The 20,029-nt window shown below is 37.6% G+C and overlaps 1 protein-coding gene across 4 annotated transcripts in view; it reads right to left on the reverse strand.

Annotated features, from left to right (window-relative positions):
- SDCCAG8 (SHH signaling and ciliogenesis regulator SDCCAG8) overlaps window positions 1–20,029 on the reverse strand; it is a 116,347-nt gene that overhangs the window by 60,757 nt on the left and 35,561 nt on the right. For 2 of the 4 annotated variants that reach the window (XM_055810977.1, XM_055810979.1), the window contains exons 13-14: window positions 16,304–16,393; window positions 10,534–10,676 (exon numbers count right to left, since the gene is read on the reverse strand). In XM_055810977.1, the coding sequence (XP_055666952.1) occupies window positions 10,534–10,676; window positions 16,304–16,393 (233 nt within the window). The remainder of the gene's footprint in view (window positions 1–10,533; window positions 10,677–16,303; window positions 16,394–20,029) is intronic. The other 2 variants (XM_055810978.1, XM_055810981.1) reach the window with 1 other exon arrangement.

A 20,029-nucleotide genomic window follows, 5' to 3' on the forward strand; every position in this document is an offset into this window, starting at 1 on the left:
AAACATCCCAATAAAAGACATGTTTATCTACACACATATCACAGGAGCTAGTTATTAACAGGTGAGTTAAAAAATAAACATCCAGCCTTATATGCCCTTTATTGGTTTGGCCAATCGTGGCATAATTTTTGTATTATCCTGATTGTAACTGTCTGCACATTAGTATTAGAAATAATGGACAGGCGGTATAACAGTTCAGGGTTTTGGTGGGTTTTTTCTTTTTTTTTTTTGTGTGGGGTTTTTTTTTTTTTTTTTTTGGTCAGGTTATAAATCTCTATGCTGTCAAGAGTAAGGGAGAAACATATTTCAATAGCAACTTTAAAACGAAACTCACAAATTACTACCATTATGTTAAGTGCTAGATATCCCACTGTGCAGTTTTGCTTTGTGAATTTTTACCTTCTTCCATGCACACTTTTAGCCACTGATCGCACAGCCTTTCAGTGTTTTCTGCCTTTTCCTTTAAATAAACTGGCTCTGGCTCCTTCCATCTGGTTCCCCTTCCGTCAGCAACCCTGCACCTGTTCACACCTCCTCTCCTGTTGGATTCCACTGAACATTTCCTCCTCTGCCAGGGCTATTCTGGCACTCGCAACCTTTCTGTCATTCAATCCATCTGTCAGAAGTGAACTTTGTTTACCGCAAGCTTCTGCTTTCTTCTTCAAGAAGCAAAGCCCCTCAAGGTCATTGTCAAATGAACTGTCGGTGTGGATTTAAATCCACTTCTGCTAACCAGCAGAAGATGAAGTTCTTTGCAGTCCTGTATTTGTGAAGATCGGTTTGGGGTATAGGAGAAATAATGCAGAAGCAAGAGAATAGATTTTTATCACCGTTTGTTAACTCCAACAGCTAGGGTGATTTTCTTCATATACATATATCTGTACCTTCTTGCAAAGACTAGCAGAATCTCAGAAAAACTTGCAGAGCTATGCAGAGAAGTGGAAAAGGCTAATAAAAATATTACAAATGAAATAATAAATGAAAGCTTTTGACTCACATTTTAACACCATGTAACAAAGATACTGACTAAAAATGCAAAGAGAAAATGAGAACAGCTGAATGAGTAAGTTTACAGTAAAGCCTTAAAGCGGCCAACAACATTCACTGTAAATTATTTCATCTGCAGCATTTTTTTTTTAAACTTACCTACTGATGTTTCAAATGCAACACTATTTAAGGGGAAAAAAATCCTGAATATTTTTTCTTGTTTTCAAGCCTTGTAAAACACACATATGCAACTCTGTTAAAATACTGCCTTCCACGTTGAGACAAATTGTAAAGATTCTTTGTCAGGGCTGAGACTAAATTCATGTTGCCGACAGGATGCATTATTTTTAGCAATTCCTGTGCCCATATTTCTTTTCAGGAATACATTCTGATAACCACAAGCTCCTGAATTATTAACTAACCTCCTTGACACCTCACTCTTCTAAAATAAGAAACACCTTTCAGTTTCACTGCATACCTTGGGTATCCTTTAAAAAAATTAAAATCTTTCACCCAGACTAAATACAATACCAAAATATAAAATACATATTTTAAGTTTTGTAAGCAATTATAATGAACCACCCATTTTATTACCCTTTTACCAAAAAATGAATTTAAAGTAAAGCTTTCTGGGAGCAAATCCAGGAGGTAATCCAATCTCATTAGCAGAAATGCAGTTATACTTATGTTAGGTCTGAATTTGCCTCTAATGAAAATTGCATTGACAAATACTGCACAAGTTTAGCTGAATAAAAACTTAATACTGATAGATCCCTTATATGGGGATTAGTCCCTGCATTTGCAAGGGATTTTTTTATTATTATTTTTTTATTTTTTTGATGCTACGATCTTCTTCCGTAGGAAACTACACGCAGGTGAACAAAAGCACTTCTGTCTCCACAGAGGAGGAGCTCTGCAACAAAAGGAATATGCAGCAGTGTCCCACCTAACTACAGAGAAACTTTTATTCCACCGTTCGATTTAAGCCCTATAGAAGGCAACTGAACAAGAAGGAGAAGCTAATCAAGAACAGTTGCTCCTATTTCTAGAAAAAAAGCAGTCCACCAGGAACACAGGGGCAACCAGCAGCGGCACGCTATTCAGCTTGCCAGGCTGCCAGCACGGCCAGGGGAAGAAGGTCAGCCCTGTCAAGTAGCCGACAGCCGAGGCTGCGCTCATCTGCTTGCTCAGGACGGGCATCTCCCGGCTCACGCTGTCCCCCTGACCAAGCCCCGGCCACAAGGGCACTGAGCAAGGGGTGAGCAGAGCAGCCAGGCAGCCAAAGCTGGCTCAGGTGATTTATTTTTTTTTCTTCCTTCCTTCCTTCCTCCCTCCCTCCACCAGCTACCTTCTCTGGAGATGACAACCTACAAGCTGAAGCTCTTCTGTGTCAAGTGTGATTAAGTCCCTTAGACGAGCACCCTTTGGGTTCTCTGCTGATTTTTTTTTTTTCTAGACAAGAAATCCAACAGCTCAATCTTGGCACAGAAGAAAAAAAACCCAAACAACAAAACAAACCAACAACCACTATGACTGCACAAAGTAAACAACTTTGAATATACTTTTGAAGGCACAAGGCAGCTTTTAAAATTGTTTAAGCTCACAAATACCAAGCGCAAATAAAAAAAAGTACATTTTAGTTTATTCCAAAAACAAGCCTTCAGATGTACTTGAGAAAAAAGCCCTAAAAAAAAGTAAAAAATAAAGATAAAAATCAGAACCATTTTTCCAGTAGCAAATTCAGCAAAAAATCCAGCAGCCTTCAATATGTGTGTCTGAAAGATTTTTGTGCTTCAAAAAAAAAAATAATAAAAAAATCATTATCCTGTTGTTATTAGTCACACAAATAGAAAACCTAATTTGAATGAGATCAAAGCAAATATTTGATACACACACATAAACTTATTACTGTTAGTGCTGAATAATAACTGCTCAAAACAAAGACCTTATAAAGATGTTTGTTTTCTACAGCAGTTAGGCTCTTCTGTATTTCATCTCAATTCACTGCTCGCTCCAAAGCGCTTTAAGTATTGTCACTGCTCCTGAACCACACTCTACATGCAGTAGCAATTTGGCTGCCTCAACAACCTGATGTGATGTATAAAAGATGAAATCATTAGAGAAATTTGATGTGAGCAGTTGCAGTTTAAATGCCATGGAGAAAAATTTAGATGAATCTAAAACTAAAATCTGAAAATTTATTAAATTTATTAATGCCTTTTCCTTGAGAAATTGTGTGGTGTCAGACAATAAATTAAATTGTCAACCATGTTTAAAAATGAAAAAAAAAAAAAAAAAAAGGGTGATTTATAAATTCTTTCATATACAAATTCAACACACGATTTTGGATTTATTCTTTACTCCTTCCCTTCTGTTTTCTTTCTTTCCCTTTCAAACTTCATCAATGGACTTTACACATTTGTACAATCATCTTAGATATGTTTAAATAGAAATATATTTAAATAATTGTGTATTATCTCGACACAAAGTGTATCAGCTTCAAAATTTCTACAAGGCTCTGCCAGAAGACGACAGAGCCGATTTATTTCAAATCATTCAGTATCAGTCTTCATAAAGCAGCATATGGTCTTATCATGGCAGGTAAAATATTTTACCTTCTATAATAACGCAGAGCGGCTAATTTATCTACATGCTGTATAATCAGATAAACAATTTCAGCTGCACTATGAAAACCTGTAGGCAAAAGAGAAATTTATCCCCCACCACTTTATTGATTTTTCCACTTATACATTCATATAATCGCTAACAACAGAGGTTATTCTTTCTTCCATCCCCTTCTTCAATTACCTTAAAGCCAGACTTTTTTTTTTTTTTTCCAGTTGTGGAAATATTTGCAGTTTCTACAGCTGCAGGACAAAGAACTAAGACATTTTCACAGAGTTGCTCAGGGGAAAAGGAAGGGGGAAAGAGGCTTTTCAAGATTCCATTGCAAGTAAAGCAGAGTGAATGACAACTTTCAAAGCTACCACAATCATTTACTAATGTGCTGCTATACCAAATAAGTCTAATTTTCTTTGACAGCACCAAATTAGATTTATTGCAGAAACTGCTGCATAAATAGCATATGGCTATGTTATACCACCTATTTCAAATCCCTGTAATGTTTCCTCCCCTCCCTGCTCAAAATGAATAATTGAGCCAAGCTATAAACCTTCTGCAGACGAGAGATATACAAGTTCAAAAAGCAGATGCGGGGAGATGTAGATTTCTTTGTTGAGACTGTCTAAAAAAAGTGTCACATATCCCAACCACACAACTCTGGGCAGCAATAGGTTAGGTCTCCCTTGCTGCACTTCAGGATTTTATTTCCCCCTTTCCTTGATAAAATTTTGTTTGCATTTCTCTTTCAAGCTGACAGTCATCAATACGGGGCACGACCTTGTAATCCTCTCGCACATGACTACCTCTTACTTGCGCAAGAAATCCTATTGATCTTTACTTCTTACGTGAGTCAAATTATTCATGTGACTCAAGATCAGAAGGCTCGGACCTCCATTCATTCCTCTTGTTTATGAAGAGGGAAGTGCCTCCTCGGAGCAAAAATAAAGCATCAGAAAACTGGTCTCATTCATCGGAGAGGCCCAACCCTGTGGGAAGGTGCCGACCTACAGCTCTCCCCGCTTTCGACAGGAGCAAAGTTTTCTTATCGCTTTGCTGGATCGGTCCCCGGACCCACGTGCTTTTGTATTTCTGTCAATTGCCAAATTCTGCGTTCAGTGAGCTCCTACAATAAAATACAAACACACGCATAACCTTACTACGCGACAGGACCAGAGCAAAGCCACGTATCTGTGAAGTGGGAGGGGGCAGGACACACCTAGGCGGGATGCTCGGAGGCCAGCAGGCCACCGGGGAGCCTGCGGCCGGCCCGTGCCTCCCCTCTGCCCTGAGCTGGGGCGAGCGCTGCCGCTCGCCTCCAAACTTTGTGCGGTCGGAAAAGACGTTGCAAGGTCTTCTCTCCGGCCGCCGGGCACACCACTGCACACATCGTGGAAGGCTGCGGCTACCCCGCCGCTTGCCTCTCGGTGGTCAGTCCTCCCAGCTGCCCTATCCGTTACTGTCTGATTAGCTCTGCGAAGGAGCCCCTCCCCGGCCAGCTTTCCCCGCCATCTGTTCCACACGCGATGGCTGCCGCCCAGCAGCCTCGCGCTGCCCTCCTACCTGGCACCCGGCTCCCGGCCTTACCCCAAAGTGCTAACACAGGTTCTCGCTGCTGGCAGAGTCAGGATTTCATTACTACTACTTTGACAAGTGCAGGGTTGTTTGTAATTTCTCTTTTATCCTGATTTTGATTGTACAACCACCTCCCACTGATTCAGTTTGCTTCAGTTTTGTTGCTCACAGATTTTACTCTCCACATTAATCTCCCTCTGGCATGTTACTGCATCTGTTCCCTTTTTTATTATTAATTTTCAAATTCCCACCATTTTTGACAAAAAGGAGGTAATCTACACTCTGCTTCTGCCCATTTCATTTTCTTTAATTTGGAAGATAAGTATGAAAGCGTGCCAAAGAAGTTAATTCTCCGTTAACAGTTTATTTTCTGGCATCCCAATGCCTTTGTATATGAAAACCAGATAGAAATAAATGTTGACTGAATCACAACAACATAGTCGCAACCGTCCCTAAATTTAATGAAAAGTAAACATATGAAGCAGAATCTAAAAAGTTTATTAGTTGTCAGAGTTGTTTCATGTTATCACTCCTCCCAGCACTTTAAAATAATGGTTTTGTACAAGATGAGCAGAATATAAAAAAAAAAATTAGAAATCAATCACTCCTTGCACCTCATTTCTGCTTCTCCCTTCTCCCCCCTCCCCGCTCCTCAATTCAAGTGTTATTGGTGATTTCATCAGTCAGTCAGTCTGGAAAGATAAAACATATCTCAGTCATTGAATATTAGTAACACCATTTCTTCAAATGTTACTGCCTCTCCAGAAGAGATGATGGACTTTCTGACATGCTAAAATTACTGGAAAGAGGACAACAGTGAGTGTGCCGCTAACTAATAGATGCTACTAGAAAATAAAGAATAGATAATACTAAATACTGTACAACTCCCTAGCAGACTATGTATAACTACCGAGAAGTTAGTTGACATTTCATCATTCAGTAGCATAGCTTAAATAGGGAAACAAGGTACGAGGCATGGTGCAATTCTAACAAGGAACGCTGGTGACAACGTATAGCTCAACACCGAAGTTTCAGTGACTAAATAATGCTACAGGAACCTGGAGGTGAAATGATAGATTTATGTGTTTTATTTATTATACCTGTAATACAAATTACTGTTAATGGAGTTGCTGAAACTAGCAAGGACCGATGCACAGTAGGAAGGCTATAGCACTGCTAAAACCCACTGTCCTCCACAAATGCCACTTTCTTAGATACGCTACTTTCTAGACATCCAATCGTTTTTCAAAAATAAGACAGAAAATAAATATCACATAACGGAGGAAAAAAAATAATCAAGAACTACAACACCCAGTGACTCACTGTAATATAAATTTTAATCCTTCAAGGGAGTGACGCAGGGATTCAGGGTAGCTTGGTGGGTCACCTGAACCTGGAAGCATGAGTTCTTCTACTGTCTAAGTAATTTTTCCCCACCTACAAGTTGACATTCAGTACTGCTTGCAATGTTTCATATAAGCAAACGAGAATAGTATGAAATTAAACTAAATCTGCTTCAGTTCCACTCAATTACAACTCCTAGCAAATTTTAGATGACATTTCAGACAAAAATACCTCGAGCCATCTACCTATCTCCGTGCCTGAGAAAATGCATGATGGCATAGAAAAAAGTTGAATTTTGAAATTCAGTGATTCCCTCACTACTTAAGATTTTTCTAACTGCTCTGGCACATGCAAACAGGAACTATATCTGACTGCAACCGAAACAAATAATAACTTCACATTTGTTTTGAAACAAAAAGAAGAAAGATTTTTAATGATGATTCCATTACACAAGAATAGTGAAAAATGTTATTAAATTAGATGACATGCCAAGATCTGGGCAAGTTGTTCACATCTTGCATCCTTTATGTGATCTTTTCCACTAGCATAATGACATGATTTTTAACAATTATTCTCTCATAAACTAAGAACAAAAGATCCGTATGTTTTCTACCAGCTGAAAAATGGATTCAGATAAGCTTCGTTAGCAAGACCCAACCTTGCCAAAGTAACGGCAATTTAACATTGACTTCAGAAGTAATTTCATAAGATTCTCCTACTACAGTGACTCTACTACAAATAACCACAAAGCTGAAACTAGGGTAAAAAAAATAAAGTTAAACAAGCATGGTCCGTCTCATAGCATGGTGACATCTGCAAAGTTACACGACTGACAAGCAAAACCACACAGCAAAAGTTCTGTATTTTCCCAGTCATTTGAAGACATACAAATTAGAATTACTAACTAGATTCAATAGCCGGAAATGCATGTTAATAGCAAGGATTTCTAAGCAACATATTGCTCCAGGAAGAAAGGTGACAGGAAAAGGCAATTTTAAACTCTGTGGCAATGGTTTGGAATAGCTAATTGTAACCTTTTTTCTTGATTTTTAACAAGTACATTTTGTTAACTTAGAAGCTGTTTAGCTGGTAATCAATCATTGGTGTCTGAAAACTAGGATGCAGCAAAGAAGTGGGTCTCCTGAAGAGTGCGGCTCTGCAGAGCACTTTTTTTCTCTCATTAAGACATAGGCTGCAAGCTCTTTCTCGTTTAATTTGCTCATATATTTACCAACTCATTTTCATATATTAAAATCTGAAGTTCTCATATTTGTTTTATTATTCTATTTATTTACAATATCCAAACACAGAATTAGTGGACTAGTGAAAAACTTTTCTCCTCAGTAATATACTAATTCATATAAAACAAACAATTCTTTCTGTATCTCCTCAGCTACCTCCGATTTTTGCCAGAACAACATAGACGGGTCATGCAAGGCAACAGAAAGACTATCTACAGCCGTGTAACAGCAGTTCAGGCCTCCCACAAGTCCAGTGTTGTGAGAAGACTTGGAGTGGACCAGCTGGTCCTCTCCTGGAAAGAGGGGAATCAGCAAGATGGGGCCAAGGCCAGAATACCCAAGAGATGCGCTAAATCAGTGCACTTTCTGCAGCAACCTCCCACAGGCAGGACTCTTGAGCTTAAAATCTGTTTTCCTTGGCAAGTGCCACAGTGAATGAGTTTCTAACCCCCATAGGATTGCTACTACCACTACCCTTCCAGTGAGTATTTTCACTGGCACAGCTGCCATTTGAGGCGAAGGGAATAAAGAATGAAAGAAGGCAGACCGCAAGCAAATGAAGTTCACGGGCAACAACTATGAAAGCACCAATCCATTAAAAACATTACTGAGTTCAAAATGCAAAACTAGCGCCCCAAGAGACATGTAACTTTTATACCTTCGCTAAAATAGAAAACCTGCACTGGCAGGGAGTGATCTGAGAGGAAGAAAAGGAGTACAGGGTAAGGAAAAGCTTCGTTTCAGTAGGGGATCTTTTCCTCTGCGACTCACGGAAAAGAGGCGAGAACATCTGCACGCATGCCCTACCCATCAAAGTACACAGGGACTGTGGCTAAAAGTTCAGGAGCAACGAATCTCTCATCTCTTCGCCCCTCACCTTCTTCATCAATGACAGCAACATCACCTAATGTTTTCATGGAAAGCAGACTCCAAAGATAAGAAGGACACAGAAACCTATAAAGTATTATAGAATTTGGAGAATATCAAGGAGAAAGATCTGAATCTATTTCCTGTGCTTCAACGTATACATTTCCCCAAGAATTAAATGTCAGCATAGAAAACATTTCAATACTTCTAAGCATACTTACAAGCAGAGGCCGTAACATATAAAACATAGAAAAAATAAAATAAAGATTAGGATATCTGCACTAGGTCAGGCAAAGAAACTGTGGCAGTTCAGCATCTGTCTCAAAAAGCAGACGTCTGTGAAACTACATGAGAACAGGGCCAGCACAGAGCATTACTTGCCCAAAATACTGTTCCCAGCCTCCAGTGATCTGCATCTCAGAAACTTCCTGAAGTCAGTGACCACAGACTGAAAATCTACCTGAATCATCTGTATGTTAGGTATCCAGCTTCAGGTACCTTGCTATGTAAAAGTAGGCAATAGTCTTCATTTTTTACAAGTTTAGTATTTTCACAAAAAATACCCCAACACTGGCTAGTCAGATTTCCACCAAGATATCCAGAGCTTTATTGCATATAATCAGCCTTTTGCTAAAAGGAGCGTGGTAAGCCATTTGGTTAACTATCACAACAAATCATTATTAATAAAGTTCTGCTAAATCCAAACTTTAGATATCTTAACAACTCACCCAAAACTTTTTTCAAGTTCATTAACCTCTAGCATATTTTTTCTCTAAATACAGGCTGTTAGAGTGGTACTTTCTTCCATCTGTTAAACAACCGTGCTCTGAATTACACAGAAATGTAGCTGAATAAAAAAATGATTCATTGAATTTAATAGTTTAGACGAGGCTCTATTTTATTTCCATTTACTCAATGGCAGAATTCTCACAAAGCTCAAAGAGTACAAGACTTGGATAAACATGCAGACTTCTGCTAAGTGTTAAAAGTCTGAGGGGTTTTTTTCCCCCCATGTAAAACTTAAAGGAACTTAACTTTTTTCCTTAAGGACTGAATAAACGCCACCAGATTTGCTTCTGGATGTTCACTCTTGCGGGGAGCGGGGCAACAGAACAAAACAAAAACCACACACAGAGTCAAAACCTTGCAGTCAAACAACAGCATTTTCTGTGGCGAAAGGAAAAATTCTTGCAGTTACCAAAACTCAAGCTGCAATGAAAAACTGGCATATTAACCTTCTGGTGTTTTCTAGAAATGTGTAATGAACAGTCCGGTAAACGGTGTGGGAGCTATACACCAGGCTAGAATAACTCAGGTAAAGTCTCTCATCACACAGGGTTTGCACTGTACCACATCACTGAACAAGTGACTTAAACACTCTTTTCGCATACTCAACCTTACCTCCTACACATAGACAGTAATTTACCTTTTAATTGTTTAATCTTCAATGAAGCTTAACACGATGATGTTCATTTACACATTGCTGGTCATTCTGCTACAGAAACTTCAGATTATTAATCTGAGAACTCCTATGCTTAAAGGTACTGCTGTATACTACAGTCTCAAACAATATTTGAAGTATTTTTGACGTACCAAAAAAAGCAACAACAAAAAGAATGCGTCTGCACTCTCCCCTGTTCTTTTTCCCACCCAAAAACATGCCATCTCATCACCAGAGTTGAACATCATCTTTTCTTCACACTAGTCACTTTCACAAATTATAGTTCATAACTCTCTTTGTAGTTCATAATTTAGTCATTTAAATCTCCACTTCTAACATGACTGAGGGCTGCCCATGCAGTCAATGACTGCAAGTATCTATAACAACTGTGGGGAAGCCTGTGGCAAAAAATTAGCAGAATGAAATCGGTACTACAGCATGTAATAGGATAAGGGGTACCTGGTGAGGTGCAGTTGGTGCTCAGATTTACTCAGCAGTTCTGTCAGTTTTAGGCACTCCTCTCTGGCTCCTGTCACATCCTGCTGGGCTTGTTCCAAACGCTGTTTGTTTCCATTCAGCTCTAATCCCAGTTTTTCTATTTTCTTAAGAAAATTGTAGAACCAAAGAAAGTATATTTAAGAAATGCATAAAAATGTTAAAACAATAAATTGTAATGTGATCAAAGCTCCTGAAAAACAATGCACACTTTTATTTAGAACAAAAGTAATGACTTGATGAAAACTGCAAATCAAAGTATTTGAAATTACATTCTTATGGAAAGCCAAAATGCATATAATATTTAAAAGACAATAACAAACAATCAAAGTTATTGTCTTCAGATGGTTTAAGAGATACACACATTCAATCATTTCCTGTTTTTCTCATGTGAAGGCTTCCGTATTTGTGTCCCGAATTCACTGTGTTAAAAAGCCAGAAGGCAGCAGAGCAGTGGCCATCTTCAGAAACTGCTGGATACAGGATAGTTCTTGAGGTCATTTATTTTCCTTATCTATTACATAAGCAATGACACATGGGAATTTGGCTTTGTCATATTCACCTAATATTATGCAAGAGAATAAAGGTCATGTTGTGATTTTACCATCATTGAAAATAAGTTATTTATGACTTACAACTAAATCCTAAACATACCAGCTGCATTTTCTTTACAGTCCTTATATATCAACTAAACCTAGCAAGTAAATCTTAGTCGATGAGTCTATTAGTTCATTTTACAAATAACAATAGGTAAATATGCATGACCAGCACCTTTGATTCCAGTGAAGCGTACTAGACTTATGATCTGTAATTGAACCACACTGTCAACACTTTAAACACTTCTCACAAATATTCTCAGAAGGAATACAGTTTGCTCCATATACAACATACAAGTACCTGCAGGAACACATCTGTAACTAATACTATACTTTGTCCTAAGTATGCTTTTAAGGAGGCCAGTGAAGTACAGAGTAAGCTAACAATGTAATTTTAACATGTAGTAAAAATGCTAAAAATTCTGCACTAACTCCCTACATAAATATTTATTCATCGTTGGGGCTGGAGGGAAGTTGCATGTTTTTCAATCAACTAAACTGTGAAAGGTCATTTGTAGTACAGAAAAAAATTGTTCATAGAACGAGTTAGTGGTGAATAGCTATTATACTTTAAATTCATACCATAACTTATTTTGTGATAGCTTCTTCATGTAGATAAGACTCAATATCTTCTTTAGTTAATGAAATTATTCATTCAAACATCCTACACAAACGAATGAATGTAATTCAGTCCTAATATTTGCACTTGAAGCACCTTCACAATAATACTGTCTTTTTCTGCTATGAAAATGTTAACCTAAACCACTTAGTCGCAAACACAATCTCTTCATCCAGAAGAAGGTTTTGTAATGTTCTTTCTTTTAATTTTTAATTTTCCTAATTACTTAACTGTACACTTTTTTTCTCCCAAGAGCACTCAGCAAAGGTTCATGAAGGAAATTTTCATTAGACTTTCAATGTCACCTTGCTTTATCACATAGACCACCTACCAGATTAAATCAGTAAGTCCAAGTTCAAACGCAAAGATAGCAAAACTATCTGCAAAATCGTTAGTACTCTTCCCCTCTAAAGAATGTAACAACCTATTATACTGTCAGAATATTTTAAAACCAGGTGTGCAAAGGTATTCAGTTACATATGCTTCGCATTTTCACTTATTTCCAGAGACTTTTGCATGTTTTAAATAGAACAACAGAAGTCTCAGTGGGTTCTCTATGCTCTATTCTTCTTAACAACAGCAGTACATTAATGTTATTTCTCTATTCATACTAAACAGGGACACGAGTTCTTCACTGTCTTTACAAGTTTGAGAAATTCTGCAACAGTCTTAATTTGCTTTAAGAATACATCCATTCAGCATATCTTTTTTAAAAAACCCAAAGCACAAGTCAGTTGAAAAGCATCAACTAAGTATTTGAAAAAGCACAACCACAGCTGAGAACATAAACACACTCTAGATCACTCCTTCAGGGAAAAGTTTCAAGGAACAGATGGGCTTTATACCGTTGCCTCAAGTTAAACAGGCTCAGTCAGGTTTTGACACAGACCCACAGAAGGAAGCAGATTCCAAGTGCAGGAACCTCTGGTGGAAATGTTCTGCTTCCATCAGGCAGATGTTGAACCTGCAGGGCTGAACCCAAGAACACATCCATAGATTTCAGTTGTCATGAAAGTGCAGAGGGAAATTCCCAGACAATGACTCCATGACAAGATCTTTAAAGATCCACAGGAGTCTTATGATTTCTACAAAAAGTATCAAGAAAGCAAACATAGGTTTTGAAGAACAATTTTAATTCTGCTACTTTCATCAGTAATTCCAAAATTCAGAATCAGCTTCTTTACATATATGTACATGTACATGTCTGTTTGTGCATGTGTGTGGGTGTATGTAGATTTATATAAATGTATTTTAAATATCAGTATTTAGAGGTACTCACAGCATGAGCCATATGAAGAGTAGGAATTCTACACAAGAATTCTGGCAATGACCATGGCAGAAACAGCAGAAAAACCTCAGAGAAAGGGACAGCAGGAAAATGCCACCTAAGAGAACATGCTAACAGCGACTCAGAAACCAGAAGCATCTAATCCAGGTATATTTAAAGATATAAACTAAATTATTTTTGCAACACCAGAAAACGTTCTTTGAAAAAAAATTAGTAGGAGTCATCACGCTGAAAACAGACAGCCCCTATTCTGAATGCTACGCGTTACTTTGATTTAAAACTCAGGTAATAGGTTGAAACGTACAAGACTTGTTCATATAAAAAAACCCCCAAACCCTCACCTCTCTCCTGCAAACAATATTCTCACAAACACACTCTATCCTGAAATATGTCAAGTCCAGTCCATCACTAGGTGATCACAATAAAATCAGAATTTAAAATACAGAGAAAATACAGAACACATGTTCTTCTTCACTGTTCCTGCAGGGACCTTATCAGGCAGCATCTTTCCAAAACTACTCAGACTCAAACAGAAGTTTTCATGTTACTTTTAGTTCCCATTTCTTCTACTGGGAAGTTGCAAGCAGTTCTGTAGGTACTATCTGGGCTCCAGTGTAGTTGCAGGGACAGAAACAAGCCACCAACTCAAGTATTTTGCTGACTGCATGTTTCACATACAGCATTAATTTGATCCCTCAGTGCCTATCACCTGTAATACAGCTTTTTCAACATGGTTGGAGTATTTCTTCAATACTTAACTTTTGTTACTTCAAGTAACTTAAGTACTTCAGTACTTAACTTTTCAATGTATGTGAGAGACAAGAGATGGAGCACAGAACTGCAAAAAGACAGATGACAATCTTACATTTAAGAAAATCTGAAACAGATTTTCAGTATAACAAGGAACAGAATTATCATAATGTATACGTACAACAAGACTACATTAAGGCTGGAACAGGCAACTTCTGGTGCTTAACTCTGCAACTTTAATATTCTTATTACTTCTGCACATAATTTTAAAAGTACTGTTTAATCTGTCTTGCACTGCAGTGGCCTATACTCCCAGGAAAATCAACAGGCGCTTTGCCACTGAAAGATGGCAAGCTAAACCTCAGTAAAGAAACAGCATTATTAGTAAGTCGAAACACATTAACACCATTCCGCATGCATATCCAATTCAGTTACAAGAAAGAAGTTGTACTACATAAAAATTAAAGCATTGGTGAATTATCACTGCAGTAAAATTTTATTCTATATCAATTATACTTTTTTTCAGTATTACCACTAACCAAACCACCATTTTTATTTTAAGTTTTCCACTTTGAAGCGCATGGAACCCTTCCATGTATTTTTCTTGAAACAATTAAATTTTAAGTGTTTCACTTCTCATTCATTACTTTGTGATGTGTTTACAAATTATCTTCTGATTTCACAATGCATTTTTAGGTGAACACACTGGAGATGCTCTTCAGTGACGTAAATGCAACTTACGGGAAAACCTAAAAGATGATTTCTCAAACACTAGATGAATCTTTAAATATCCTCTTTGTAAATTATCTGAAATTATCTTCACCTAACAATACTTCTGTTTTTTTAAAAAATGTGCTGTTTAATTAACTAGATGCCTCTTTATCTCTACAAAATCTTATAAAATGAAATATTTTCATTCAAAACAAGCCAAATTAAAGATTAAAATAATTGCTTTTTGTCATACTGATGCTGATTCTATTGTATGCAGAAAAATGCAACTTTAAATTCCAAGCTAGCAGATGTTTTTCATAGAATTTTAAATAGCAGTAAACTGACAGAAAAGACAATTTTTTTAAAAAACAAATGAGAATGATTAAGCAGTGATAGAAGAACTCACACTCTGAAGTAAATGCAAAAACAACTTTAGAAGACTTTAAACAAAAGATAGACTAAACCTAAATGTATTCCTAAGTGATTTACGACATTCAGTGTTGTATCAGTATGCTCAACACATCAGGTAAGAAAATACACAATAACCTGAAAAATAAATTCTGCACTGACTATACCATTGCACAAACTCTGCAGTAAAATAATTCTGGAGGGGAAAATATTTCAGCGAATTTACAGTACTTTCTTTTCGCTTCGTACTTCTTTCTCCACCATTATTAGAAGATTAAAGGGGAATAAAATAGAACCAAAAATATATAAAATAATAAAAAGTGAAATATAATAACTGTGGTGGTTGCTATTTGTAGGTACGTCCCCAAAAGGCAGTCAGCATCTACAAAACCACATACACTTCATATTAATACACAGTAAAATTTCACAGGCCCTGATGCTCACGTGCTTAGTTTCGTTTACTAAATAGCACTTCAAAGCAACGAGCTCAGTGATAGTGCAGAGGACTGAGGCTACAGTTAAGGCCTTTCTAAGAGGTGCCACCACTATGGCCATTCACATACACTTAGATATCGTATGTAACAGTGACAGGACGTTTTTGCACTGTTTAACACTGATGTCAACCCATGTTGCCTTCTTTATTTATTAATATACAAATTAATCAGGGACAGAGCCATCATACCCTACGATAACACTAATTGTTTTTTATTATTTTTTAAAAAGCCCAACTAAACAAGACTGGGTTTGTAGCAAGATTTTGAGGCGTTTCACTTGGAGGAAGGATGACTATCTGTCCGTATGCAGCAGGGGTCGCTTGCAGTCATTTCTGTCCTAATCCTGATATCAATCAAGCAGCTCTAGGTTCTGAGTGGTCTCTAAACCTCAGACCTCCCAGGCATGGCCATCTGACATAGCATATTGCACCTGAAGAACTATCCAACTTTGTAAAGAGAGTTAAGGCCATCATGAAGTTAACCCCCGCCATGTCCCAACAATTTTTTTTTCTTCCTTTTGCACTCTATATGGATTATTGCTACTTCCCTTTCAAATCTGAATGAGGATACAAAGCAGTTAGGAAAACTAAATTTAGTTTTAAAGGAGAAACCTCCTTTCTGGAAGTAATTTATTATAAAGCTGTGAGAATATACAAATCAATAGCAAGAAATACAATGCACGCAAGGCCTAAAAGAATCCACAAAGACCACCTCTTTCGAAGAGGCCAATTCCAAAAACCATAAACCAACTGCATATTCTATAAATCATTTAGCCCAAAATAGAAATCTGAAAACCCCTCATGACATGACAGGCAACTAATGCGAGTCGAAACACAAGAAGAGAAGTAACCCCAATAAACAAACACACCTGGTTCCTTCCTTTTTGAAAGGTTCTCCCTGGGGCTGGGTCACTAATCAGTTGATGTTGAAGGACCAGAGGGACAAGTGAAGACATAACCTAGGTAAGCAATGCAGGCTGTAATTTGTTGGACGGCTATAATTCTAGCCTGATCTGCTGGGACTCTTGAATTCCTCAAAAAGAAGCAGCTTTGTGACCACCTTCTCACTTGGACTGCACAGAAATGTAACGGCACCTGGCAGTGCTGTGGCACCCCATGTGATCCACTAAAAATGCAGAGCCTCTAGATGAGAACCATTACCTAAGCAAAGGTCAGCCACCGCAAACCCTCTGCTTCCAAAAAACCTGAGAATTAACAGAAACAGAACCGTGCAGTTTGCTAGGAAGAGCAGGGGTGCTGGAAGAAATGCCTGGGAATGGCATGGAAGGGAGATGCTCTTAAATGCACACATCTTTAAATCCCGTTGAAGCAAACTTTTTACCTGTAATTGTTAGCTGAGGCAAGAAAAAATTAATACTGCTAAGTATATATTCACAAATACACACAGAGAGTTTTTTAATTAAGCAATAATCTGAGGTGCCTGTCCTTGCACAAACTCTCAAAGAGCAACATGGCCCCTGGATACTGTGGATAAATACCCTGGGAAAGAGACAAGAGTGAATGGCTGAAACATGTTATACAAGGATTTTACCTCATTATTTCCCTGAAAATATTTGCTTTCAACTTGCCAAAATATTTGAACTGCAATACTATTTCAGGAACAAAACTTCCAAACCCATAGAGATTACTGCAGTCACATTTCAACAGACAACAGTGCTGTACCAGAGATTAGCTCAGCAGCCACCAGCAGAGATAAGAAAGTGATTTTGTTCCACAGTGGAACAAGATTTAATTTTTTCTTTTTTTAATGGATTGCACTGTGGGGGGGACGGGGACAGGGGGGAGGGTGGGGTGGTGCAAAATAGATGGTTTGCTTGCTGATAAAGGAATTTCAGAGGAGGGATGAATATAGAAAAAAGGAAGGGGAAGATTACTCCTACCTCATTATTGAAAAACAGGAGAGAACAAAACTTACTCCTTTTATCCTTTCAAACACATATTTGAGATTACTGATGTGGGATTGGCTCTTTTTTCCTGGACAGTATTAAGGAATAGCTGGAAAGAAAACCTATGCAGTAACAACCGACAAGTCATAGTCAGGGACTTTTACACTCTTTCTTCTGATTGTTGGCACAATAACTATTGATAAAGCAACCATTTTTCTAGTCTAAGAAGAAAAGAGCATTTCTTTAAATATAATGCATATACACACTATACCAAGAGCTATGCAATTCTTTTCCTACTTCGAATAATGTTTAATGCACATAAATGATTTTCTCTTTCCATATACTATTGGGGTGACATCACACTGAATGACAGAACACGGACCAAGGTTACATGGGCCAACTACACCTACGAACAATAAAAATCTCACTACCAGCTGGGTCATTCCTCTTAGCAGGCCAGCTGCTTAGGAGAAGTACATCAGTACAGAAAACCTAGACCAGTCAGTACAGAAAATTTTACTACTGGGAATCCCAAGAATTCTTCCTACAGAAACATGACAAAAAATGTAATGAAGGGTGCTCATACCAGTGATCTTTATGGAACGATGGCTGACAGAGGAAAGTAATGTCATAGCAGAGCAGCAGCAGCCATAACGTAATTGGAATTAAACATCTATTTTATTACATATTGCAGGGTTGTAGAGCAATGTTTTTCCTCAGAATTCTTGAGATGAGCGAGTAAGTTCAGTTATAAAAAACAATAATGTTCCTCCTGAACAGGTCAGAAAATTTTTATCAAAGCATGGCATGAAGTACCATCATTTTACTCCCTCCTTATTTACTCATTATCAAATTAATGCATTAAATGCCCCAAATGGAAAATGATACATTAAAAAAGAGTTGTTACAGCAAAGGCCATCACGTTTTCTTAATGCTTTCTTGTCCAAAAGCAATTTGGTGTTCCTACTTTGAAAGCCACTATACTCAAGGTCAGACCAAGTAAAACTCTTAGCATCAAATTTTCTTAAGCTGTCTGCTAGGTTTTGGGCTTTGCCTCCCTGCCAAATAGTATTTAAGTATGCTTAACTGAGTTAACAGAATTTCTTTCCAAAGTAAAACCCCCAGAGCATCTTTTTAACTAATGAGGTCACAAAATCTTAGGGATAGGCCTGGTACAAGCATACACATAACACATAATCCTAACCTATCTTCACCAACATTATTAAAACTTGCAAGTTTTACAAAGTCTGGTGGCATCCTGAATGTTCCAGCTTGTGAAAAATTTAGTATTTTATAGCCTGACTCACAGAAGCCTAGTACCTGTTCATAGAAAGCCACTTCAGTGAATCAGTGTCTTTGGAAGGTTGTATTGGTCTTGCATCGGGCACTCTGCAGCATTCCCAGGATATACACCTAAATCCTTGGCCTGCATTACTTCTGATGAAGACAGAGTCAGTAATTTCTCCACTTATAATGTCTAAATTAGGTTACTATATATCACGGATTTATGACAAATGAGATAAACATTCCCAAAATACCTTTTGGCAAAATGCTTTTGGACTGCAATTTTGCCAGATTTTTATTTGTCTGCAAAATTGTCAGTCTATAGTGTACAGAGACATCATTTAGGTTCTGTCACACTACACAAAAATGCTTTGATGTGTAGCTCTTTCCATTTGTATAGAGGTTGTGCATATCAGTGACTCTCAAACTTCTTTTTATTTGGGGTCATGAACTTCCATACAGGCAACTCTTAAAAATCTGAGGGTTTTCATAAAGTATTTCTGGAGCTTTTAATTCTGTCACCTACAAGGTAGGCAACCGAATTCTGTAATTCCCTGCTTCAAGCTATGTTTGCCCAATTTAAAAGACAGTATTAAAAGAATGGCTTTTTACAGGCCAAGATTACCAGCTCAGATTTATTTCTATACGAAGTATTTATTTGATTCCTCAAAACATGGTAAAATAAAATTTAAAAGCTTCAGTAAGTTTCTGAAGTTGGATTTAACAGTCCTATTGCTTTATTACAAGACCACCACAACTCCCAGTGGTGCAATGCTACCGGTAAGAACTGTCTAATAAGGATGATGCTCAAATTGGCTGGGACTGCATAAACCAATAGTACAAAACTATTTTCACTTCTACATGCTGAAGCTTACAAGATTTTATAAACCAAATAAAAACTATTTACAGACAAACACAAAGCAAATGATTAAGTGTACTTCATTTTTATTTTTATAATGCAGAGCAGAAATTAGCAAGTGATGCTAATCTGAGGAAACGATTCCATAGTGTGTCAGAAGTATGATTTCTATTAGAAATGCACAAATTATGCCATGCAGTGCTTCCAAATTCACAGAAAAAAGTATTATAAAAGTGCAGTCCTGCTGTGTCAAATATGCCACACAATTTTTGTTCTGATAACAGCTATTTAGGTTAGGGTGTGACTTTTCTGAGATATAGCTGTGCTAGTACAACCCCTAGTGTGGACAGAGTTTACTGCCATGAAAGCATTATACTCTTATAACTTACGAAGCTTGTTCCTAAGAAGGAAAAGTATTAAGTAAGGCACTGTTATTTCGGCACAGCTACATCCACAATGGGAGGGCTGAGAGAGAAGAAGAGAGGGCAGTAGGTTATGCTGCTTCACAACATACTGGGCCAGATGAACAGATGCAGTTTTTGTGT

This window comes from Falco peregrinus, chromosome 7 (genome assembly GCF_023634155.1).
Source record: "Falco peregrinus isolate bFalPer1 chromosome 7, bFalPer1.pri, whole genome shotgun sequence".
NCBI classification, from domain to species: Eukaryota; Metazoa; Chordata; class Aves; order Falconiformes; family Falconidae; genus Falco; species Falco peregrinus.